This window comes from Centroberyx gerrardi, chromosome 22 (assembly GCF_048128805.1).
Source record: "Centroberyx gerrardi isolate f3 chromosome 22, fCenGer3.hap1.cur.20231027, whole genome shotgun sequence".
Lineage (NCBI taxonomy): Eukaryota > Metazoa > Chordata > Actinopteri > Beryciformes > Berycidae > Centroberyx > Centroberyx gerrardi.
This window is the reverse complement of record NC_136018.1, coordinates 8,882,627-8,909,990: the sequence shown is the minus strand read 5'-3', so window position 1 is coordinate 8,909,990 and position 27,364 is coordinate 8,882,627. Positions and strand designations below refer to the sequence as shown.

At 42.5% G+C, this 27,364-nt stretch overlaps 1 protein-coding gene across 1 annotated transcript in view; it reads right to left on the bottom strand.

Moving 5' to 3' along the window:
- The window catches only part of ptprn2 (protein tyrosine phosphatase receptor type N2), a 105,457-nt gene extending 78,690 nt beyond the window's left edge, over nt 1-26,767 (bottom strand). The window contains exons 1-7 of the mRNA XM_078291485.1: nt 26,683-26,767; nt 15,197-15,247; nt 8,932-9,045; nt 3,311-3,567; nt 1,375-1,828; nt 882-1,178; nt 512-552 (exon numbers count right to left, since the gene is read on the bottom strand). Coding sequence (XP_078147611.1) covers nt 512-552; nt 882-1,178; nt 1,375-1,828; nt 3,311-3,567; nt 8,932-9,045; nt 15,197-15,247; nt 26,683-26,767 — 1,299 coding nt within the window. The remainder of the gene's footprint in view (nt 1-511; nt 553-881; nt 1,179-1,374; nt 1,829-3,310; nt 3,568-8,931; nt 9,046-15,196; nt 15,248-26,682) is intronic.
- Nucleotides 26,768-27,364: the final 597 nt, after the last annotated feature.

Here is a 27,364-nt window from a genome sequence, read left to right as displayed (position 1 = left end):
TTTTGGCTTTCTTTTCTTTTAGAAAAGAATTAATTCCTGGAGAGAAATTAATTAATATCTTGAATAGAGTTTTACATTCTATGATCAAATATCAAGCACTGAAAATCTTTGAATGTGTATTGCATTCAACAAAGTCTCCAGATCTGAGTGCTGCTGAGTCCAAGGTCCAATACCTTTCATCTATCTATTTCCTCATACATTAGAGGATGCATTCATTAACTTTACTTACTAAAACCTAAACAAAAGATGCATGGCATTATTTGTATTACTTTTAAAGAAAATTGTAAGTACAATTTAATTAAAACCTTGAGGTTAGAAAATGCTAAATGAACTTTCTAAGATCCTGCAATTATGATCCTGCTTTCAATTTCCTATTCAATGATAAAGTCTGGACAACTTTCAAATCATCCCTATTTGAACTGGCATTCGAAAGTGAATAAAATGTAAGTTTGGACATGTCTCTCTCCCCCAGAAACCAATTTATTGGTTGAGCAGAATAATTTTAAATCACCTTGTCAACGGGCTCTTTGTCTGCACCGTCTATTTGTTGGCCTGAAAACAGACACAATGTATGTGAGCAGAATGTGTGAAAACTGCAGCTCCCCATTGTATTTACCAGAGAAAAAACAATTATGACTCAAAACAAAACACCCCCAAAATACATTTGATAGCACTTTCTGTGAAGAGCATATCAATAAGGCATTGTAAAAGCATTTATAAAGACTTACAAGATCTATTAAGACTGCAATATATAATGTTTAATGGATATGGTTTTTAGCTCATACTATTTTACAATGCATTCAAGTCATAAATATTGTTATTGCAAATTCTAATGTGACAACAAACTTTCCAGGCTTTTACTCAAAGAATAAAAGGTCTACCTTGGAGTTCTCCTCTCAGTGTGTCTTCCTGGTCTGGATCCTGGCCTTTGTCTGATTCATGGTCCTGGTCTTGATCCAGGCCCAAAGTTGCCAGTGGCTCCCTCTTACCCTCGCTGTCCCCCCTGGAGTCTGTGGCTCCTGGCCCTGGCCGGGCCCCAGCCCCGGGCCGCTCCTCATGCACCACCTGCAGGGCTCCTGTGATGACCTCAGCCAGCTGGTCCAGGTCTTTGCCCATCAAAGCCTCCATGTTGACGCTGTGCCTTCCCAGCTGGTTCACCATATTCTGGATGAATCGCTCTGGACAGGAGAGAGATGAATGCAGACTCACAATCACATCAAGTGGAGGATAGATTTTAACACTAAAATGTTGAAAACACAAAAAAGCACTATTTATCCTCACACAAAGAAAAAAAAAATAGGAATATTGTATGGTGCAAATATAAATGCCGGAGTGTGAAATACCCATAACAAGCTACGATAAAGCGGATCTTACCATCCATGCCGCTAAGAGGCTCTTTGGCGGTCAGACGGTTAGAGCCGGCCTTGAAAAGCAGCCCGTCCAGATTAGGCCTAGGGGTTTTGGAGCCAAAAGCCACCTGAGACTGGGGCTCTGCATGGTCAGTGGGAGCTGGCCGGATGTAGCTGAGGTAGTGGAGCTTTCCTTTGGGCCATGGAGCCTCACCACCTGGGATGCCCTGCTGGGTGCCTGTTGACCCAGCAAGAAGGCGTTCCAGTTGTTTGGAAAGGAGCCTGCTCCTTCCTGGGTCCTGGTTGGAGTGGGCCGGAGCTAGCTGGGGGTGCCTGCCCTCTCCACTCTGGGTAACGACTTTGGTGACTGGAGGTTGGCCAGCTCCTTTCTGAAGGCTGTAGATAGTGGTCTTCTTCCAGCCCTGCTGGGGCTTTGGCTGGCTGGAGTCCAAACGGCCATCAGGCCTGATGTCTTCATTCTATAACACAAAATGCCCACTCTACACATTCAAACATCATTTTTTTTTGCCATTTATGTGAAGCTACAGTGACAGAATGTATAGAATGAATCCACAACCTAGCCTCAGGTCTGCAATAGTTTTTCTGAGAACAGGAGATGGGTTGTACTGGGTCAGCACTGTTGTGACAGCCTTTAGTATAAAAAAGAGAAGCAACCTGGGCTCGACGAGACAGGACAGGATATGAATAGGGATTCTAGATCAAAGACAACTGCCCTTGGAAATTGCATTATGGAAATCATAGATGAGATAGTGTCACTCAAAGAGTAATTTCATGCATTTCCACAACACACAACAAACTTAAAAAGCTTATCCCCCCTATCAGAGGAGTAGTAGCAGCCCCTTATCTAAAAACAAAAATTATGAATCATCTGATTTCGAAGTTGGCCATATGACTTTATATTTGACACATGATGAATTATGTATTTACATATCACAGTGCACTGGAATACAGGCATTTAGACGCCTTTAAACCTTGTGGCATAATAGTAAGTGCTAATACTGGGCCTGAAATGTGCCATTCTGTCCTTTCTCCTCTCTGTATGGGAGAGAACTTTCCATCTCCTCTGAATCATTAGGGTCCACTCTTCAATTCGGCATATATCCAATCCACCGAGCAGCATTATTTTAATACATGTCGGCGCTACACTAATACTAGCTATCCCCCTCGGTGCCATTTTCTGTCCTTCAAATGTATATAGAGAAAATGTCAGTCTTTCCAAGCCCGGCATACTGAGAGGCCATAATGGCATTAGCACAGCGGGACGGGGGGGCTCTGCCATTCACACTAACCATGTTTGCCTTCTTCCATCACGCTACACAACAAAGGGGCTCATCTCATCAATAAGGAAGGTCCTGAACTCTTCAACTTTGCATTATCGCCGCACTGACACAGCAGTAGGAAGCAGCTTGGCTATGAAGGATGTCTCCCGAACACATTCATGCAAACCCGGGGTTCCACCCTAAATATGGTGATTGAATAATGTAAAGACGTGATGGAAGATCTTTGTGTAAAAGGGTCTCTCTTGGCTCAGCGGGAGGGAGAGGAGGGAAAGCGGGAAACAAAAGCAGCGCAGGGACAACTCGCCGACCCCCAGCGTAGATAGATACTGCCTCTTTGCCATTAGGATGCGGCACAAAAAGGACAGGAAGAGGCCCCTCCGCGCTTTATCCGAGGAAAATGACCTTTAAACAAAATAAATGCTTTATTTTTTTTTATGCCAAACGTATGGACTATTCCTTCTGGTTTGAACTCAAATGCTATATCTCACATATTCTAGCCCGGCATAATCTGGACAGATCAGTTATGATACCAACAGAGGAGAGTTTTTTGGCTATTTTTTTCAGATAGTACAGTATATCTGTGTATTGGCCACACCTCCACAATCCACTCAGAGAGCAATTGTCGCAAGTCTACAATCTGAGCTCTTGGCGGGTCGTTACCTGAGTGCCAGCCCCCTGTCGTTGGGCCCCTGGTTGTCCAACTGCCTCAGACTGCGGCAGGAAGCCCAGGCCTGTCAGGTACTTCTGAAGGCTCCTGCTAAGCTCTGCCTCCACAGGCCGCAGCTTCCTGTCTCTGGAGCTGCTGTAGGCAGTCAGGGGGCTGGGGGGCGTGGCCAGATGGCGGAGGGGGACCTTCCTCAGTTTGGAAAGCTCTCTGGAGATGACCTGCTGGGTGATGTCATCCCGCCACGTCAGACCTGGGCACACAGAGAGTTCAGACTGGAACTTACTTCAAATTCAAAAAGGTTTATCATCTACTGGTTTGGAAATATTGATATAAGTTTGTCTTTGGCACTGTATGCCTACAAATGGTGAGTTCAAAACAGCTCAGTTGTGTTCTCTGCTCAGGGGAAATTGTTTAGCGTTACAGGGTAAACATCACAGCGCAAAACAAAACAGTGAGGATGAATCAGAATGTTAGAGCAGAGAGGGTCTAAAGTTATAACACAGTAAAAGTGAGTCATGAATACACACAAACACACACACATACACATGTACACATGTACGCACACATGTATACACACACACACACACACCAGCCAGTCAACAAGCCCTGGGAGAATGTCACACTGCGGCCTGACGCCTTGCCAACATCTCTGCTAATTGCCAACACATAGTTGGGATGCAGAACTCCTGGGCAGGGGCAAAGCGCAATGGTGCCAAGGCCAGATGGAGCTACCCAAGCAAAAAAGATACCCAAAACATGGCCCCATTCCCAACAAGCCAAAAGGCACAGCATTCCATCAGCAAAGAGCAGAGAAATACCAAAGATATTATACTTTTGTCTGAAGCCAGGATGTTCACTGATGACGTTTCCATTCCACTGGAGAAGCATTTTTTAATGAGAAAGAAGTAATTATGGGAATGTATGTGTGTGGCGTAGGCTTAGATTCATAACTGCATCATACCTAACCTTTTACTGGGCTCTTTGGAAGTCCTCATCTAAAGAAACAAAGAGTTACGCTGGTCTTAATGATGTGAACATATTTAATAGCAATAAGCTAACAGCCTGGGTAAGAATATATGGAAAAAAATGAAAGTATCAACACAGAATGTCTTCATTAGCCTGGTTTCTCACCCATAGACACTAGGTATTCTCATAGATATTCATAAGCACCAGATGAGGACCTGAGCAATGCAGAACAGCTACAGATGCCTCCAGTCATTCTTGGCAGCGCTGAATGGAGCACAAAGCAGCGTATGTTGTCGCTGTTCTGGAACGCAGCTCAGCCATCCATCCATACAACAATAACGCTTAACTACCCGTAGCTTACCCGATGTGCGGTATACCTGCTATACATTAGCGCCGTGATTATCATTTACGCTATCATCAGTCGAGATGGGGGAAGCAGGTCTGGTTTCAACACTGAAGGACCCATAAGGTACCTGCGGTTAACTGCGGCTGGTTAATGGGTTCAGTGGCGATGTAAACGTCTGATGGTGCCGGAACAGGATGAGGCTGACACTGGCTTGATTGACTGTGACACCTCTATCCCCCGTGTCTCCTGGGGGATGCACTCATTTCCATACATACCATGTTGTGTGCGTGTGTGTGTGTGTGTGTGTGTGTGTGTGTGATGGGCACACTTGAGGGAAAAGGTACGCCAGCACAAATTAGGGAATCAAAATGAACCATTTTTTAAAAGAAGAAGTCAGGAAGAAAAGTGGTAGGGCCTTTACGGTTGGATTCCCCTCAATCAACCCCTCAGCTGATTATCCTGGCACTGAGCAGCTAAATGTCATGCAAATTCATCTATAAGTCCAGAGAAAGAGCAGGCTCTATCACCAAATGCCGCGGGTTTTTGCCTGTTAAGGATAGCATGCCGTCTCAGGCAAATGCCTCAGTTAATTAACGCCTTGCCATTAGCGCAACAGCTTTCAAACAAGCGAGATATTTCTGTTGGCCTCCTGTCTGTTTTCTGTGTGACAGAGAGAGAGAGAAAGAGAGAGAGAGCGAGAGAGCGAGATGGCCTCCTAAATATTCAAAGCCTATTAGATGGGATCCTGTCTACGTGTCTCGTTGTTTCATCTGGTGTTTTTGAAATGCAGATTTTCCCCTTTCCTTTAGTTCTGTCCACCAACTGATTTTAAAGGCAGTAATGGAAGAGAGCGTGAATAATTTAGCAACAAGTTCAACCTAATTAGCTGAAATGAAATGTGTCAATCCAAATTTGACATACAAATTAAAATGAAACAATGGTGTAGTAGACTTAAAATATGAACACATTTGTTATGCCTCATGGTTTTATAACCTAAAATGTATTTGCTGTAAGCAATTAAGTCAGTTTTATGTCAATAAGTAAAATAAAAAGAAACACACAAGTACAAACTCATTGCAAAAGTATCACGTTTTTCTACGTGGACTTACTTCGAAAACATTGCTCAGTATTGCTGTTTACAAAGTCATAACACAGAGTCTAGCTGTCTCTGTAGAGTGCCAATAAAAGTCGACTAAGGGCCAAGCTAATATGAATTGCTATGTAACTGACCATTTTGAAATGGCCACCTCTACAGAAGTCATTTCATATTGCCAGTACCGCAAAGCAATTGGTGAACATCTGCGAGGACACAGAAAGATTATTTGCAAGTCAATAAACATTAAAGAAAATCATTATGCTCAGAGTAAATCTGCAGCAGAAGGTTTGCCTCTTCTTTGAAACGATCCTGCCCCCCACACAGACATGGACTCACACTGAATGATTCAATAAAAGCACTCTTGTTTTCCTCATAACATTCCCGTTTTCACACACAAGTTGGTGTGAGAGTATGCGTGTGTGTCTGTGCATCTGCGTTTGTGTGTATTGACTATTTTCTCTGTCCAGTACCATCTAGTAAGATTGTCAAGGAATAGGCGAAGTAGAGTATGAGGGGAAAGTAAATGTGTCTTAAAAGTAAATGTGTGTACGCATAAGTAGAACCTGTGGATTCAGTGGCGCTGAAGTGACATACTGTCGGTTTATGGTCACTGGTTCTCCCTGACTGGCTATTCCTGTCCATGGCACTAATGTAAATGCCACAATGCATCATCTTCCTTCACTTGTCTGGACTATGAGAATATCCACTGATCTGCACACGCAGGAAGTCAACCGACTGCAGGTTAGTCTAGTTTAACATGTTGCACCACGACACCGGTGTTGCATTCTGACATGTTCCCCTCTAATCTTGTGAGTATGGAACATAAAAAAAACAAATAGATTCAAGTCAACTACTTCCATTCAACAACCAGGAACAGAGGAATATGACATCGTCTGGTTGGTAAAAAGCAGCATAAAACTCATCTTCATCTTCCTTGCAACCCAATTAAAGGCCCCATCATTTTAATATATCGTACATCAAACTAATATACTGCAATTATGGTGTGCATAGATTGGCTCCTGTGTATCTTCACACATTCTCTACACACACACGCACACACACGCTCACTCACACACACACACACACACACACACACTCACACACACACATTTAGGGGAGCTATAATGATTCCAAAGCAATATGACAGCAGCCTGGCTATGAAATGTGTAGACACACTGCGGCTGCACACTGTGAATACTAAAGTTGCTTGGCTTGGGTGCTGTCTAATATAAAAGTCATTGGCAGTTGGGATGACAGTGTCTCGCACTCAAAAGGTATTGTGGTGAAAATTTAATACCAGACAATGTGCTCTCCCAATGGGGACACATCCAGACAACCCAAGCCCTTTTGAACAGGGGTCAATTTCTATTGATCTGAATGACATTGGTGTTTTGCAGTGAGCAGAGATTGTGTGATTTCTACCTTGCGTCTCAGATGCAAGATAAAGAGGATTGTAAATCGATTCCATTGATGTTCCTCCTCGTTTTTTTTTTTTTTCTTCATCTCTTCGATTTAGGTTACAGTACAATGGTCTCAATAACCCTGTCTGGGCTTCAACGAGGGTGTCCCACGTCTCAGAGATGACACTTCAATAGCTGTTGAGCTGATAAGAATAACGCGCCACCGAGCGTTAACAGTGTATTGTGGACTCATCCGAAGATAATGCTCTCTGTCTCTGGATGTGATTCTACAAGACAGAGAGGAGAAATGATTCAAAGTGATGATGTCATGTCTGCAGCCTCCGTGAACGGGTGTCTAAAAACACAAGGTCAGAGAACAAGTCTCATGACGAAAAACATCTAAAGAATTAAACACCTCTTAAAATGGAGCAGGAGAAATTACACGCCGGATCTCCTTTCATCCTCCTCAGTCTCATTTGTTTATTTCTAAGGAGAAATTAGAATAAATGTGTGGTCTCGCTCAGCTTAACATTCATCACTGCAAATTTTTATTTTTTTTTGATTTCCTATGGCTGACCGCTTACTCTTAATGATTTTCAACACTAGTTTACGCCTGTTAGAAGATATTAAGCTCAGAGTGGCCTGCAAAGCCAATTATGTGGGGAGGACTGGTGTTTGTGGTCATGGTCGGTGTTAAAGGTGTCTACTGCCCCCTGGTGGGCAATATCTGTAGTTGCAGTTTGCTAAATCCTGAGGAGAAAACACCTTTAAATCACATTTTCTTACATGGAGACTTCATATATTTGTTATGGTGCTTGCAACATAAATGTAAAGATCCAAGCTACTCATGCTATGCTTCTAAAACTGTTTTTTTTTTGTTATCGAATTGGTGGCATTACACGGGCTGACAATGCACTTAACACATTGACATCTGGCCAAACCAAGCTTGAGCTACCTGTTGAAACCAGCAGACCCGTTAGTTTGTCAGTTACAGCAATGGCTTCATAAGTCTAGACTGCCTGGAGGCAACAAACAGTCATTTTCATCTGTTGCTCACACTGTAATAACCAACAGCAAGAGCAACATCAGAGAAAGCTCTGTTCGCCAGCATCAGTACAAGCCACGCATAAGAAATCAGCTACATAAACATGACAGAACTGGTGAGATGTTGACAGAGGGGGAGAAAGTATTTCAAACAGAGGACAGAAATGACTCACTGGGACTGGGATTTTCCTTCAGCAGGACATGACTATTGAAATCTCTATTAGCCTACTGAAACTCAGTGGCGCTCCAGGGTGGGAGACTGGAACTACTAATTAACTTAAATCTTATTGCAACTATAAGTACACATGCAGCCATATTAAGCCATACAGCTCCTTTTGCCATGAAGACATCCTATTGTCTGCATTGTGTCCCCCCGAAGATCTACGCCGTTCTAACAAGCACATTAGCTGCTGGGCTGCCATTGATCGAGCAGGAGAAGCCGTCTAACGTGATTACAGTGCACACCTCACAGTTACTCATCCACAAAATTAGCACTAAATGTCCTGCCAGCATACAAGCCAATTAGATTGGCTGCTGGAGTTCCACGATGATGGCACAACAATGGCCCCATATGAGTCAAACGACCTGTCCTAGCTCGATGGTGTCGTGCTATGCCGGCCAAAGGGACAGCTTGGCTATTTGGCTTGCCTCACACAATGGCAGTTGACGCGCATTGCTGTAAGCACTGTACACGACTGATAAAGGCTGTTCAACAAAAAAAAAAGACACACAGACAAAGACAGAAAGGCAAACAGACAGTACCTCTGTGAGCCAGTTTCTGTAGGAGGATCCTGAGACGTTGCAGCGCAGGGGGAGAAATATCGTATGTGTACAGGTCCGCTCCAGCCAACTCCTGGCACCTTCCAAACACTCCGTCTACAAAATAAGACACACAGAACAACATTAGCATCATTATCCGAGAAGAAAGACTGCATGTTCATAAGGGATGTGTGTGTGATTGCCGGTGGTGTAGAAGACAGATTTAACAAATTTTACTGCACAAGGATTGTGGCTCTGATGGAGGCAGATGAAATGCTGTAATGGCGTGCGGCACCTGCAGTGTCTCTGCTTTTGACTTCCTGCTTTTGGGGAGCTAATAGCTGACATTTTTCCTCTGACAGCACTGCGATAAGCAGCCGTTCATGGCAGGAAGGACTTTATCAGGGACCCTGGTAATCTCCCTATCAGCAGGCCTCCCGCCTCACTCAATACGGGTTGCTAGGCAACCCACGCCACAGAGTCCCTATCGGCCCCATAATTCAATGGCTGGTCTAGACTGCTGAAGGATGCTGAAACTCAGGGGGTCAGGATGCAGTGTGTAGATGTAATGCTTGGAATATAAATGACCCGCGTTGTCACCTTCTCTCAGCTGGGGAGATAAATCCATGCATCTTGTTGGCTAAACTCACTAAATGAAAGTCCGCGTCAAAGATGATCTCAGGAGATGAATCTCGGAGATTCGATCTGAGCCGTCTCCTGTGTGTGTGTGTATGTGTGTGTGTGTAATCATGCATGATATTGTGTGTGAGTATGTGTGAAGATGCCTCTGTGATTAGATGGGATCTAATGATGTGAATCAACACTTTGTCATGCACCACAGTATCCCATTAATTAGCCCCAGGATGTCTGACAATGACAGCAAACATCAATGGCACGACTGATGCTCACTGACACATTCGGCACCTCAGGACACACAAACATTGATGTCCATTATATCCTGCAATTTTCTGTCTTCTCTTCTCATGACATTTTTATATCAAGTATATAAAAATAGATATGTGTGGCCTATTATTCCAAGGATATATAATCAATGAAACATCCCCAGTGAAAAGTATGCAATCATCTATGTAATATAATATTTTGACACTGGAGCAGCTTGAGTTGCATCTTTGCATTAAGAGTGAAAAAATGAAATCTTCACTTTTTCTATTAATCTATCTACTGTACACATCGCTGGGCATCATTTTTCACCTTTGACTAAAATTAAAAAAATTTAATTACTGTGCCGTGTTCGTGTGTAAAATTGAGTGGCTGATAATTACAAAGATAATAATGTGATGTCAGACTAGCCTTCTAAATGAGAAGCTAGTGTTTTCCTGACTTCCCCTAGCCCGTGACCCGTTAAATGACAGCTTTGTACAGGAAAAAGCCTGTGGGAGGTGGTGAATTAGCATAGACAACAGCGTACAAAGTTCAGGAGTTATTTTGAGATCTCAGGCAGTACAGAGGAAAACTTCCCACCTACAGACAGATAGATCACAGCAGGCGCGTCTGAATCACAAGACGTCAACTGTCTCGTTACCTATTGCCAACAACCGACCCATCTTCTCTGGCATTGTCGCCGGTGAGACGCTTGATACAGAGAAATAATAATGTCTCATGTTTAGAATGAGCTCATTTTAGTAGGATTTATTTTTCCCAGATAGAAGGTACCACCAGGGATTACGTAAGAAATGAAGGGAGGCTGGTGACATAACAAGCGACAGGAAACTGTTAAATGTTTGATGCGCTGCATTGCTCGTTGGTTCCCATGGCAACGGCCACCATTAAACATGTTATTTCCCCCTCAGTTGCCAGGGACATTCCCGGTAGCTACCAGACACACAGACAGACAGACAGACAGACAGACAGACAGACAGACAGACACACACCCACACACACACAAACACACACAGGCTTTTAGCGCATTAAAAATAGAATGTCACAGGTATTTTACAACAAAGGAATCCTTGTTTGATAAACATGACAAATTATTGATTTTCGAGGAGTGAGAGCTGCATCTCTAGAGAGACGTTGAGCCATCCAGAGCCATATGCAAGATAAACCATAAAGCATTGCTCTGTCACTTTACAGTGTGTATTCACAATACTGACATTATTAAGACAAGGAACAATGGTGCATCGTAGTTGATAGGTTGCAGAAAACACCGATTTCTTTTCTCCTGTATTTGACATCTGAAAACGGCGTTTTAATTTCAGGCTTGGACGAGCACAGCATGTATTTGTTAGGTGCAGGAAGAGTTGTTTTCTCACACCAAAATCAACACGAAGAAATGCAGTGCAATCACATATAGGGGAATTCTTTTTAGAATATGTCACCAGATAAAAGATAGCATTAGGGCAAGACAGCTACAACATAAATGTGAGACATTCAGAGCCATTTAGGAACGAAGCCGAGTCTGTCGTGAACAACAGAACACGCTGATTTTCTGATGATACTCCGTCAAGGTTAAGGAAATATTAAGCAGACAATAAATCAATTTGTGCCGCCTTGCAAGACGAGAGCAGTGCTGTCAATGTGATGAGCAAAAAGCAAATGCAATGCAAATTAACCTTGATCAATGGAATCCATAGTGCATAAAACAGGCCACCGAATCCATCAATCAATCTTTACATGTACTGTATAGTCCTAAAAATACAAGTACAGCAGTGACATTTTTCACTACAGAACAGTTACGCCTAGATAGCATGTTGACGGGAATAAAGAAAAAGATTTTTCAGCCAAAAAAGGTAAAGAGACACTGTCTCTCTCCCCATTGTGACAGACAGTGCGACATCCGGCTACTGCTAAAGCTATTTAAACTGTGAAAGCTAATGCGTTGGGATAACAGGAGCAAGCACTAAAGCTGACAGTCAGCAAAGCATTTCTAAAGGACTGTATGTCAGAAGCAGAGGAGAATGGACCCAGGAGACAAATTAAGTCGTATTGGAACAGGTGTATTAGCCACACAACTAATGTGTCATGAAAATGAATAGGCCAAATCAATGCGCTGAGATCGGACTGCTAACACAGAAGAGAATAGAAACAAAAGCTAATGTGATCAGGATATGATTAGTCAAGTTTTGAAATATTCTTCAATGCTTTTTCCTTTGTCAGCTGTGTCTTTGAAATGAAAATCAGGTTCATGCATGCACCGTAATCTACATACAAATAAAAAGAGAATAAAGATATATCAGACACTCAGCGCTACTTGAAAACATATCGCCCATCCAATTGGGTTGTGGAATACAAATCAGCTCTATAGCTACATTTTTATTTTTTTATTTGGGCTTGGGTGAAGTGGTGGATTTGGTCATCACACTTGCTCTGAAAAGGCTCTGAAAAGTCTTTTGTTTAACCTTAGGTAGAGTCTTTTGTCCTTAATTCTTACTGCATATCTTTATCCAGCACTTTATTCTAGGGACACACATCCAGAGTATTTACTACATCTACTGCCTGGGTGCTGTTACTAACCCATGCAGATTGCTTGGGATTGTAGACTGAGTAGTGTTTATTTTTAGTGTTAGCGATGTAATTTAAGCTTATACTACAACTGCACTCATTGTATGTTTCTCTCAATAAAGTAAATGCCTCAAATATAAAATACAGAGAGGACAGGCAGACAATATTGGCCCAAACTGTGGCAAGTTGACCACCAATCAATAAAACACTGTTGGTTAAGTGTTTAATAGGAGCCAACCGCTGTCCTGAGGGGCACATGCAGCACTTAACCACGGCACTTTAGCTTATCATACCAGTAAGCCACAGACACTAGAGAGCTACATCAGATTAAAACACATTTCCACTCTCAGGATGATCTCATTTCCTTTTAGAAGAACACATTTTTGTTCCTCTGTAAAAGAACCCCCCTGAAGATCCAAATAAAGATCTGAAGAGTTTGGTTAAAAAAAGGAAATATGGCAGTACAAAATCAAAAAACACATATTGAATGATGTACTTTTTTTTTTTTTCCTAAATGGAAATATAGCAGTTTTAAATCTTTTATTTATACGGTCGATACCTCTAATAAATGGGAACGCACTGCAAAAAACGGCATTTAGTCTCATATTCAGCCTTCAAATCTTATTTTACTTAAACCAAGATAAAAATTCTGACAGTGAGGTGAGATAACCACTTGTTTCCAGTGCAGTTTCACTTCTTTCCGGAGTGTCGATATCATGGAACAAGTCAGAATAGGGCAGATCACAGCATTACTATCAAGAAAATGACACTTGATTCCACAACATTCTTGAAACAAATTGATTTGCATTAGAAATAAGTGAAATTATCTAACACCATTGGCAGATTTTTTTCACTTATTTTAAGAAAATAACGATTTTAGGACTCAATAATCGACTGTTGATTTTTTGCAGTGCGATAAATGACGTTCAGCCATGTAAAAGTGGCCTGTTTGACATCACAGCTCCTTCTAGCAACCCCCTCCCCTCCCCTCAGCCACCTTGCATGGCAACAGTCCTGGTGAAGAAGAGCACGGTTGGCCCAGCCCAGAATAAACCAGGTTACTCCTTCAGGGACCCCAGGAAGAGTTGAAGTGGCAGACCTAGTTACTCCCACTCATCCTCTGTCTGAGCGGTGGCTGCTGCTCGTCAGGAGTCAAATGGAGAGTGGCAGGGCGTCGACGGAGGTATGCAAGAAGAACTAAATAACGCCTCTTTACCTACCTCAAAATGGGATAACATCAAGCCAACATTAGCTTCTTTTTTGCCTGTTCCTTTATTGGGTGTATAGGCTGAGATTTCTGTGTGACCGAGAGTGAGATTTCCATGTGAGAGAGGAGTGAATCTTGCTCACAGTATTCTCTTTCCTCTATAGACTCCCATCCCACTGTGGGTGGGTCTCCTGAGGCCAGCGGGCAGTAAAAGATAAAAGAGATGGCGAGAAGATGAAAAGACGGAGAGGAGAAAAAAACTGACGAGAAAACACATAAAATCTTGAAAGGGATCACCATCACCAAAACATCTCTGTCACATTTTATCTTTGCGTAATAGCCTAATGTAGCTTAATGTGAAGCCCCCCCCCCCAACCCTCCCAACCCTCCACTCTCTGCCTCTGGGTATTTTTCCTTCGAGGTGTCAGCAATTTCCCTCTATTAGGCTGCACACAGCTCCCTTCTGTACCAAAGCAGTCTGTGTAATTAAAGTCAGTTTTTCATTCCACTTCTCTGCTGTAGCCCCATCTCTTGCCCAGTTTCCTCCTACAGAACTGGGTTAATATGGAAATGAGGCTGCAGATCTCCTAACATGCTTCTCTAACATGCTGCGAATCCAAAGACTTATTGCATGGGAATTAAAAGATCAAAATAGATATTTTTAGTGGGGAAAAAAAGTTGCCAGTCCAGGAGTTAGAAGAACAAACAAAGCGGCATGAAATCGGCAAGTGCTCCTTTACTGGCTTCACCTCATTTGTGAAATTGATTTCATAATGAGGCTGCGAAAAGTAAATGAGGTGAGCAAAACACAGTCAAACAAAACAAACAAAGCAACCTTTAAGCGCAGGCGTTTAATCATTATGTTTGCAAGGGTGAGGATAAAAACGAGACGTGGATCCTTGGCACGCATGTAAGAACAATACCGCGTCCGGTGCCGCTGCTTCAGCGTCGACACCTTCTCCTATGGGGGAATACATTAACCTTTCACGATGGCTCCGCTATGAAGATGATCCTCGATATCGACATTCTATCAATCCTCTTCAAAGGTAAAGCCTGCTGCGTGATTCTGCTGAAGGCCACACGATAAAAAGCCTCGACATTTTCCCCCCTGTTCATTAGGTGACACGTTGTCCCGGCAACCGCTGACAGAGACACATGCATCTCCCGTGACATGTTGTTTCATATATGAGGTCGTGACCATTGGTGGCTCGAGGGAAACCCGGGCATGGTGGACAGTGGGAGGTAAGAGGGAAAACAACCTCTTGAGATCGATCATAAGCCTCGCAGTTAGTTAGGGGAACAAGGCAACTGCTGTATATTTGTATTGTGCTGTTTCTAGCTCCCAGATGTTTCAGTGTTTTTCTCATACTTGGCTCATAAGTTTAAACCGAGCTACAACAGATGCTATGAGCAAGCACTCCAGTCCCCATCTCTCTGTCTATAAATCCCAGAGTGATTAAAAATAGCGAGGACAGCTTTAGAAGTGTGTTGGGTCGATGGTGGTTGATACCACTGGGATGCTGTACTATATAATGAGGTGCGGTGGGTGTACGGTACTGTAGTCATGACTCTGAGGCAGATCTTCTAAAACTGACTTACCATTGATGCAGAACTCATACGGTGTGCAGAGCTCGTCCTCAAACAGGCAACCTGGAGGTGAGAGAAGGTGAAACAGAAACAGGGAGAGAGAGAGAGACAGTTAAAACACAACACAACACTTGTCACAATTATAAACACAATGGTGTAGACATTTTTTGAAAAACAACACCCACTAAAATGCGCAAAACATACAAAACAGAACAGAGTACCCCATTGCTCCATTAAAGGACCTGAAGATTGATCTGATAAATCAATTGTTTGGTTATTGGATCACATAAATCAATGTCAACTTACAATGGGAGAAGAGGGGATTGGTAAACGAGTGCAGCAGGTACGCTTCGACACAGAGAATACCAAACGGCAGTGACGAAAACATGCCAAAATGACTTTATATAAGATAAAAATAGATGCGACAAGAATATATATACGGTATATACACATACAATAGACTACTATGTTGATCAGATCAAAAATAGACAACCAATACAATTGAAGAACAAAATTAGCACTATATCACTATTCCCAATAAGTCACCACTCAACAAAACCACAACTCAGTACTGCATTAGCACTTGCTGCAGGCATCGCTGCTAATGGTAGAGCTATCAATCATCAATTAGTGTGGCTTCTCCTATCCTGTCTCTGCCACTAATACCCCAACTCCATGGGCAATGTTTCCATATATGAATATTGTATGAATATTAATGAACTTTAACGCCTGGACTGGGGCTGGGTGTTCCAGACTGATAAATGAACAGATGGCAGGAGCATTATGGGTAGCTGTTCCCTGTGTTCATATTTCACACGTGGGAGTTGCAGTGCGCAGGGAACCGATTGTTCTGCTCGTCGATCTGCACAGGTGATCCTCCACATCCACCCATTTTCAGAAAAAACATGAGAGTTTAGGGGCTTGAAAGACGTGTTTGTTTGACAAAGGGGGGGATGTTGCTCAAACTTTGTGACAAAACGCTTAGAAAATGGATTACGATAAAGCTCCTCTTGAAACGTTATGTTCCGTCTTGGAGACAGAATGCACTGACGCATTCAGAGGTCAAAATGAGACGAGCCAATCATGCAGGCTTTCAGCCAAGCAATGAGCCACTTAGACCATACTGTTTGGCTTTGTTCAATAAGCTCACGAAGGTCCTCTGAAATTGCACTGTGCAACTTCCACAGGCTCGGAAACAAACCGCAGAGCGCATGACGTCAGCAGCCAAATTATCATAGAGGCAATCCAAAAACAACTAGGTCACGCATTCAACACTCTTCCTTCCAGTCTTTTATGTCTGCTATTTGCCTCACTCTGCTCATCGGCAGGAGTGATGGAATTGGATGCACCCTCTTGGCCCAATGGCCCCGATGGACAGCAGCGAGCGGCTCGTGACTGTGAATAGAGAACAGGCTGAGTAGGAGGAGAGGCCTCTGTCAGACTTCTTAAATAATGAGAAGAGATGGGTGTGAGGAGTCTGTTAATCACTTCACACAGGAAGGAGAGATAATCGGGACAGGTGCGGAGGAGAGCGGAACTTTTCAGGCATCAGTTGTTCCAAGTTCCTAAGGCTCCAACTTTCTTTATTTCCAGGTCCGTCATTAGGATAATTATGCTGATATGATTATTACAGGCTAATTTGCCTGGAAATGTGATTATACCGACACAATACACAGCCATTTTGTTTGGAAGTTGAGGGCATATTTCTCGAAATTGCACCTTTTGAGGGTAATGGCTTCAATATGTCAGCAAAATGGTTATTTAATGATGTAGAATGGGGTGCATCATCACAGAGCTGTAAGGTCACTCAGTTCTCTGGAACAAAACACAAAGGCACGTCCTGAGCCAAAGAGAAACAAGTTATTGCTTCATAGCAGAGACCACAAAAGGCTTTTCAGGCGTCTCATATATGAGGTATACCTGACTTTACACTCTCCTGACACATCCGTCACGTTACAAATCAAACTTTACGAAACATATATCATGCAACATATAACCAAACTTGCACAGAAGAGTTCCTTGAAGCTAAAGGAGCCATACGATCCCTCTTGACCATGCATCTCACCGCTCTGCAATTAGTGTCAGTCCATTCAACTTTACCTCCTCATCACTCCCCTGCTTAATTCATTGGGTTCTCTGGGAGGCCTTGTCAGCTCTCAATATTAATTACGACCTTCCATTTAATGAAGCATCCACCCAAGCATAGTTAGTCAGACATTGTGTGTGTGTGTGTGTGCATGTGTGTGTGTGTGATAGGCAGGGCATAGGATTGATAACGCCACATCCCCTTTCTCCGACACCATGCCAGAGATGATTAAATTGGGGCCTTTTAATTAAAATGCAATCACAGTGGATGCTGCTGATTACCTCGGGCGAAAACAGGATTCTAGACTCGTCATGACTGAGGAAAGAAGCGTTGGGAAAAAAAAATGTGTCCAGGCTATATCTTAATGAAGCATCCTGACAATGAATGGCTACATTGTCTTGTATAATGCAAGCTGTACAAGCTAGTTCCACAAAAAAAATGACCTTAGCGCTTACCCAAAAAAGCACAAAACCCACTATTGAGTGTTTATGTTCTGTTGCCATGTCAACCCCATCATTGATGAATCTCAGTAGGTCGTCAAAAGGAAGCTGACTGATTAGTCAAGTAAGAACAGCCTCAGTGGGATTCAGATCAATAGAGAGGAAATGAGTGTGCATTTAGTTGCTTTTTGTTTCATGACTTTATGGGTGGAAAGATGAAAGGAGTGTCTCATTTTCTAATGTGCAAACTGAACACCATGCTGGTTATAGGCCTTTCAAACCCTGACCTCTTTAATATAGCCTTTATCCCACGCCCACATATGTAGAGTGATATATGTATATACACTTACAGTATACAAAATCGCACTTAAACAGAATAATTCATCAGCCTACTGCAAAATCAGACTGGTGACGAAGGATGTGTGTTAACTACAGGTGCTCTAAATGTAGCTTCCCCTCCCAAAATAGTCACTGGTTGACCTAATTCACAGTGAGGCAGGGAGAATCCAGAAGGTCAATGGATATGGTGAGTCAGATCACATACTGACAGATTTTTTTTAACATGATATAGTTAGTATGCCTGTATTCACAAGAAATAGTGAAAAGCAAACTGTAAATTGGCACAGTCAATGTACTGCAGCCCTATAAAACTTACAGAATTTAGTCCTATCCATCCATCGTCGCAAATGACTCCATAAAAGCACAGTCTATTTACTTCCAGCGCACGGTGTTAGTATGCAGAACGGGGGACCTGAATCAATTAAATCTGGTTAATGTAAGTACCTGTGGCCTAGACCTCTGCCAGGCTCCCAGGCCTCTATCCTCAGCTCCGCGGCAGACAGAGACACTTTCCCAAGATGCCCCCTGCCTGCCTTATTACAGCTAACTGCCACTGTGGGCAGCGAGCGCATGTACTGTATAAGTAAGCAAGGAGCAGCACACAAACACACACACTCATAAACACACAATTCACCTTCAGCTACGCGGCATGTCAGGGACGCAACAGCATGGATGTCTGCCCTCGGGGGTGCGATCAGGGAAAAGAGCGAGGGAGAGAGCGAAGGATGAGAGGAGGAGCATGTTTACAGGGAAAAGCTCATCTAAGGACAGAAAAGTAATTATATAAGAATGACTGAGCGTGTCTCATTAGAAAATAATATAACCATATTAATCTCCCAGCTAATCTTCACCTCTACGTTATCCAGTCATTCAATGTTGCATTCTAATAATGCATCCACACGCCCTCACAGCAGATCCAGGTCTGGGGGACTGCTTGAAATCCTCTCAAAGATTTATCTGTGATTGACTGACCTTGCCTGGGAAAAAATGAGCTATTAAAACTGTCCTTAAAATGCAACACCCTGGGCTGAGCGAGAAGTCGGAGACCTAAGTCTGATTGTCCACATGCCCTCACAGGTGGTTGGCCAGTGCCAGGATACCATCTGTGATGTCTGAGGGGCCAAGGAGGATGCTGGGAGTCTGGCAGCGAGGACAGCCACTCCCTGAGACTGCTGCAGTTTAGGACATATTTCATTCAGTCTCTGGGGCCACCAACATGTCTTTTATTATAATTATAAGCTTCTACCAAGGACATTTGACTCCTCTCATTTCATTCTCTCTCTCTCTCCTCACACACACACACACACACACACCTGTACTGTCAGCCAAAAAAGCCATTTTAGAACAGTGCAGCGGGTGACAACGGCAATAAAAGTGCAAGTGAATTGAAACAAGAGCGGGGCTGGAGCAGGGACAGAAGAAAAGAACATTACCTGGAAGCAAATTAGCATCAGCTTGACACCGTGTCCACAGATTTAAACACCTTGTGTCATTAAAGCTCCCTCCCTGCTAAAATTAAAGATGGCTCTAAGCTTTTCTCAGCTCCAAAAGGTCTGCTCTGCCCTGCGCTTCACGTCAGCCATTCAGCTATCACAGTTTGTTATCATTATTCTCAATAATTCATCGTTCTCCAAGTGTTTCTATCCTTGGATGATAAGACTCAGTTATAACGAGGCTGTTTTGTCTTGAAATGAAGGATTAATACTAGATTACTCTCAGTGGCCCAATATTTCATGAAGAACCTTGCATTTTTTTTCTGGGGAGAATCAAACTGTGAACAATTCATTTTCACACCATAAATATGCAGAACCATGAGCTACATTAATATTGATGTTGATTTTTTTATGTATCTTTTTACATGAAAATGCTTTCTTTGTGCTCAATACAAATTTAACACCGCTGACAATAAATCTAAACTCAATCTAAAAACATGAATAATTAGTAACAAAATACAGCTGTAACACCTTTTCCTATTTAGTGCACATAAATCCTCACAGCTCACTGACAGGGGGCTCTAGTTCATTTTGAGGTCACTTTGATTGAAGAGGGAACCTGACATCAAACCACCTGATAACCAGAACAGTGTAGCCAAACACATTTCTCACCGAGTTTCAAGAGAATTTCTCCCAGAATTCCCAGGGAGGCAGGTCACTCTCAGTCACTCAGCTGCCAGCTTCAGGCGACAGCCCAGACAACGGCCATGAATTAAAGATGGCAGCATCAGTGCGGCAGCAGAGGACCCAGAAATAGGCCGGCTTGACCTTTTCCCTGACCTGCACTGAATGATTCAGACATTTGATTTTCTCCCCGATTCTGAGGTGTGATTGGGTGTTGAAGTGGAGACCAGAGGAAGTCAAAGGCCTAAGCGTCCATATTTCCTTCTTTCTCACACTGTGAGCTGCTCAGAGTAAACCCACACAGTCTAGCCCCCAGGGAAATCTCTAGTCCTCCATCTTAGATGCACTCAAGTAGAGGTTTTCACCCTTTAATTTGCGAGAGCTCAATCTGATTCTGACTATTATGACTGGCAATTGAATCTCATTTAAAGTACTAAACAGCAAAAGACCAGCTAGCTGTAGCCAACTATGCTGCAACATCTGTTGGGCAAACTGAAATGTCTAGTTTAAATGGCAATAGCTGATGCATCTTGAGTTTGCCATTGCCACATGCAAAGTTCTTCACTCCCCTTGCCTCTCCCTGACAGTCATTTTGTTTCCTTGCTGCACTGAGAGATGGTCCAGAGTATTAATCAATAAACGAAGCAGACGCATCCCTGCTTTTAATCACAGCTGAGATAGTATAGATTAATTCTTCTGCTCAACTCGCAGTCTTCAGAATCCTCATTACTGTGTTATTGTCCTCATTATAAATCTTGGCTCTGCAACTCGGAGGTGACCTTCAGACTGACCTCCTATCACCATCCTCTAATTTAAACTTAAAACAAAACAGTTGAGCAGGGGCATGGCAATTCTCCCTCTGATACTGGAGGATATTTTCACACTCCCCATCACACCAGGCTCTGGATCTCAGGTATTTGGTGTGGTGAGAAATAACAATAAGAAGCCTATTCTTCTCGCTTTTTTCCTCGGAGGCAAAGACAAAGATGTGTAAGTGAGAAAATGGTTTTAACATCATACAGTGTGTGTGTGTGTGTGTGTGTGTGTGTGTGTTCTGGAAACACCTGACAAGTCTCCGGAGAGTAAAAAGCCTCTATCAAAATTTAATTTAATTTTACATCATAACACAAAAGAAGAGCAGAGGACGCCCCAAAAATGTACTATACGCTTCCTTGCTCCTCTCAGCGGTGGCACACATCCTCCTTGACCTAAAATTTCAGTTTGGATTCACCTTGGACGGAAGCAGACAGAAAATTAGGAGACGGCTCTCCTCAACACGTCTATCTGACACAATTCTGACTTCCTTCCTCTCAAGAGCCAGTGACATTTGTCTGGAAACACACACGAGCGCAGCCAGCCGCTTTGCTCCCACTCCCTCGTCTCAATAACCAGTCAAAGCCAACACACTCCTCCAAGCATCTGTTGAGTCGCAAAGCAACATCGCACTTCGTCTGTTATCACACCAGCCGTGGCAGCATCCCAAGCCAGGAATATACAGCCTGCTTTGTGCCGTTTTCTGCAGTTCAATGCTTAAATGTATCACACCTTAAAGGTTGCAACACTGAAATTAACTACAGACTCAAAAATCCCATATTCCCTTTATGGCTCGTAGCAATCTGAAATACAACTTGCAGCACAGCAATTCCAGAAACATGTAATGAATAGCTTATCAGTCTACAATTCATGTGAAACTGAATCCCTAAAAACTAGACTATACCAGCTGTATCTGGGTTTACTGCAGCTGAGAAGAGGTTGATCATAATATGCTGTTTGTTAGTTAGAATCAATAGGCATATATTACATTCAACAACAGACGCCAGGCAAAAAAAAAAAAAAAAAAAAAAAAAAATTAGAACATGATGTCAGATCAATTACACTCATATTGAATGCAGCAGCTGTCGAGATTATCAATTTAGAAAAACAGGCTTTGCAAATAACACACCAAATGCTCAGCGATCATCATTTAACCATCCTGCACAGACTGTGTGGCCCCAATTTGCAGGCATGTGCACAAAGGAGGGAAGCATTGTACATTAAAATCTCATAGACTTTGCCATTTATCGGGCGAGTCGAAGCATTTAGCACATTCTAGACGGGGATCACACCCGAACTGTCGATAAAGTCTAAATGCATTGCGGCCTTTACTGAAAGAGTGAGAAACACCGTGGCAGGGTTATTATAGTTTTGTATGTTCCATTAGCTTCTCTCCTTGGATCGATTTTTATTTTAATTATGGTTTGGCTTCAGTTGGTTTTCAGACAGGGTTTCTGAATTGACTGTTCATTCATAATTCAGAAATGTTTTACCTTTTAACATCTAGTTTTAGTTTACATTTTTGAGCATTTGCATTTGTGAGGAATGTGTTGGTGTCTGTATTGAGTGCACATTGATGCTGTCTTTGAACAGGCATAGTGTGAATCAACGTATTGACAGTTGATCAAAGGATTTTTCCCGCCCTATTCTACATACACTTTGCTCGCTTTATGGCACTCATCAAAAGACCAAATGTGAAAATTATTCATGTTGGTTTTTGATTTATTTCACTTGGACTGGAGGCAGAACTTGATTCGAACTCAATTTTCTTTCTTTCATATCTGTTTATTTTTGTCTTATTCTTTCAGTGTACTGAAATGTTTTAAAATGCCTGTAAGATTTGGTTAGTGTAAACTATAATAAGCTTGCTCCCAGGAGAAACCACATTCATATAAGTGGTCCCCCAGGATTGACAGGGGGTGTCCTAGCAACTGAGGAAGTACTATGAAAACACACCAGGCGACATATAGGATGAAAACAAAAGGCTGAAGCAAGATGTTGAGCCTCTCCTGAACACCGTGTTCATAATCCACCTAGTAGTCAGATATCTATCCCCATATCACAGTGCATTTCAATCCACTCAGATGATTTATCACCACTATATTATATTTGATATCTCCACTCAGTCCTGACATCTATGGGATGACAGATGCCCGTGGCAAAATAGATAGAGCTCAGCAGCGTATGAATCAAATCTAACTTGTCTGGGCATATTAGGCGATGGCTCTGATAGCCAGGCACAATGAAGAGACTCAGCAGCACAGGCCTAAAGGAGGATGTCTGAGTCCACAGTACATATTGTAGATAAGCGTTCCTGTCAAATATCTCAATCCATCAATACACAACACTCCTTAATTTGTCTGTATTTGTCTGTATGTATTTATGGAGCAATTGGGTGAAAAAGGCAGTCGCCTCTATGAAGTGGGTTCCCTGTTCAGGTGAGCCGAGATAGAAACCCTCCAAGCCTGTGGCAAATACTACACATGGCTTTGGTGATCAAACAGAATCAATACGCTGTGATCAAGCTCTGAGATTTCTTTTTGCACTTCTGAGAAAGCTTGTTTCAAACTCCCCACTCAATCTCATCTCAGCATTACCGCTAGATAATTGCATGTATTACTAAAATGTAGCCAACAACTGAGTAGGAGTTAGTGTGATATATTCGTCTTTGTTGAAAAAGCTATTTATAAGCTATAATCTAACTGGGAAAACACCTGCTTTATTTAATTCAATATTTCCCTTTTTTAATGAATTCATTATTTGTCTTAATATTTGCCAGGAGCACAACAATCTTGCTAGCAAAACACCACCTTGCAGCTAGGGAATGGCTGTCTAGTTAACAAATTACGTGTTTTTCGGTGCTCTTTATTAGGATGCAGGACACTGCCGAACCATTGATAACAGGACAGAGATGCTGCATAGCATTGTGACAACAGGCCTGATAGCAACATTTTAGCAGATCGCAGGGTGAAGGCTAGTTTAATTGTATGCCTCAATATACATTTCTGCAAATTTTCCATTGGCAGGACTTTGTTCTGCTGTCTGTAAATGCATTCTTCAAATGATGCTATTACTGTGAACAGGGTGCAGGGCCACCACAAGCTGTCAGATCACCTGGTATAGATAGCAGAGACTCCTAAAGCGTCTGAAACTCAGTTGGAGGAATATACAAACCATTATCTATCATTTTACTCTTTTTGTCAGCAGTGGTGAAAGCAGAACAAACTGTACAATCTTCCATAAGTGCTGAAACGGGTGACTGTGATAGCCATGGTGTGTGGTTTACGACACAGTTCGCGCGTAACAGAGTTGTAGAAGTTTATAAAACTCCTCCCGCTGGAAGAAATACCACCCTGTTTGAATTATCCGTCACGCTGGAGGGCCCTGGACTCGTAGGCTCACGGCTGGTTGGAGACTCCCGACAGGAAAGTACAGTCATTTCTGGCATGAACAACCACCGTGCCACATATTCATCAAACCAGTCTGTGACCTCTCCTGTTGTTTGGATGAGGACAGAGCCATGCTGGAACAGACTGCTCAGAAATTCTTCACAACAGGATCAAGGTGACCACACAGTATGCCTTTGTGTTTACTGGTGTTTATCTTGCCCTCTAATGGGTTGAGCGGACCTAAACCATGCCAGGCAAGTGCCCCCCAAATGCCCCCCACACCATAACAGAACTTGAACTGTTTCCAATAACAGATGTGTCCCGCATGTATTTGAATATTACCTTTTACTGTGTCTTTTTACCCGTGTTTTGCGCACACATCTATTTACAAAAGCGTATTCATCACAAAATCCCAAATTCTGTCAACTCATATCAGGATAGAACAGTCCTCCAGCACTTCAACATTTCTGCAGAGACAGGACTACTTTGTGTTAGGAATGTTGATAAATTTATTCTTATGTGCGGGACCAAATTTGCATCACTCTTAAGAATTTTAAAGCAGTTCATTTGAGAGTGCAGCTGCATGTGGATGATGATGTGGATGAAGACCCACATTTCCCTATCTGGCTTTCATGTGCTTGCATACAAGCAGGTACACACCCACACACACACACTCTCTCTGTCTCTCACACACCACACACACACACACACACACACATACAGTATATATATACAGCTACATCACAATAGCCTACCTTGAACCAAAGCTTTGCAATGACATGGCGTAATGCACAGTGGGACTCATTAAAAACAATAACCCTCTCTAACTCCCAGCCACACTCTGACAATGGAGACCTCTTCCACAAAGAGAGAAAAACATACTGAGAATTCAATGAGACAAATTCACCCGGGGAATAAGCACTGACTCATTCACAAGTATTCTAGGCATAAATTAGCCAATTTGCAAGGGGAAAAAACACAGACACAAAGGAAATGGTAAATTCTGTGCTAACTACATTATCTATTTCATAATCTTAAACCAATAATCTACTATAGCAAGGCTAATGTATATGTGTATATTCATAAATATGTGTGTACATCAGCATGCTGCATGTATACGGTGTGTGTGTGTGTGTGTGTGTGTGTGTGTGTGTGTGTGTGCAAGTTGCACAGTAAAAAAGAGGGCAACCTTCCTGTTCTAAATATGTACAGATTGTGACGTAGCTCTGTGCCTGTATGAATCATCACTGAACAGAAAAGCCGATGTTGAGACCTGTCTGCCTGTCTGGCCATAGTAAAGTTTATATTGTCCTGCATCCTGATTAGTGATCCTGGATCAGAAGACTTGATAGAGGTGACTGTGTCTCTCTCACACACTCACACCTGAAGCAGTAAGATGAGTGAGAGATGATGATGATCATTCTGAAAACCTTTACCTCTGTCTCTGTTACATAGTCTCAACAAAAGGAGACATTTAATCACAGTAACCACTATAATAGGCGATACTTTGGAAATATGCCATACTTTGAAAATTACAGCATGGAGTGTTAGAGGCAGAGCAGGAAGAACAAATCAAGGATAATGAAAGAGATTCCAGCCAAGTCTGAAAATGAAACAGGGCCATATAAGAGATGCCCTTTCCCGAGGAGGTGTAGGGTATTATTAAATATTTAACTGGAATTTAAAATTGCATGCTCCTTAAGGGTATGTGCTGAGTAATTTTCATGGCCATGGGAGCTAAGAAACCCATTCAAAACCCACTGCATTATTTCACAGTTGCATGGTTGTCAATCTGAGAATAAGGTTTATTAATGCCTGAGAAGTTTTTTTTTTTGTTTTTTTTTTACACTGTGGTGATATAATAGTAGGCTATGATCAAAATAGCATAACTAACTAGTGCAACTCAACACTTTTCATATATCCTGCCTTTAGCATGCAAAAAAAAAAATCATGTCTCACAGCAAGCATTTTATCCATTAATAAATAGACCAAATAGATTTAAATCACTTTTCTGTTGGATCTTCAGATTTCATCCAATCTGCTATGCCAAGGGACAAACATAATTTATGCAAATTGTAAATAGGTGATGGCACTTGCTTCTCCAATACCACAAGATCACACTCAACAGGGACGTTTTCTTAACTTTTTGTAAAGGGAGCAAAATCTTTGTATAAACAACCCTGCCAAGCCCGCCATTCATTGGCTTTCAGCACCACGGACGGTGCAACATGGCACTGAACCGAGGAAACACCTGGAAAACGGGAAGGTATTTAAAAAAACAACAATGAAACAGTCTAATCGGACAGTCACTTACCAAATTTTCTGTCAGCGAGGGCAGGTGAAGAGCAGAGGCTGAGAGCCAATGCAGCGAAGAGGATGGGACAGCACAGTGAATCCATACCGCTCCTGCCTACACTAATCCCATCGCGCACCTCCGCTAAAACAGCATGTTTAATATCAACTCAGACGAGGACAGGTCGGAGCCAGCTTGACTGAAGCAGCATGGTTGAATCGGGGAGGAAAATGCAGAGTAAATTCGTTGTATGGCACAAGACAGTCGTTGTTTCAGCACCACAAACAGCAACCAGCTTCACGGAGGAGCCCCTCCTAAGTTTCTGACGTCAAGCACACATGGCGAGGAGCGATGCATGCAGCATGCAACAGCGCCTTGGCCCTGAGGATGGATGGATGGACGGACGGATGGATGCATGACAGAGGAGACAGAGTGATGTACTACTTATTTAAACTGAGTGATTACTACCTGGAAGCCATGTAGGCAAGAGAAAAATATGAGAAAAAAAGAAATGGAGCCGAGATTGATTGATGCATCTTATTACCCTGACGCAAAAAATAAATATAGTATTCCCAATGTGCATTTTAAAGGGAGGCTATAACAACATATCACTGCAAAACTACTATTAGTCCCTATAGGAATATTATACTGACAGCACAGGAGATAAAAATATACCATACAGCGTAATAAGGTCACTAGAAGG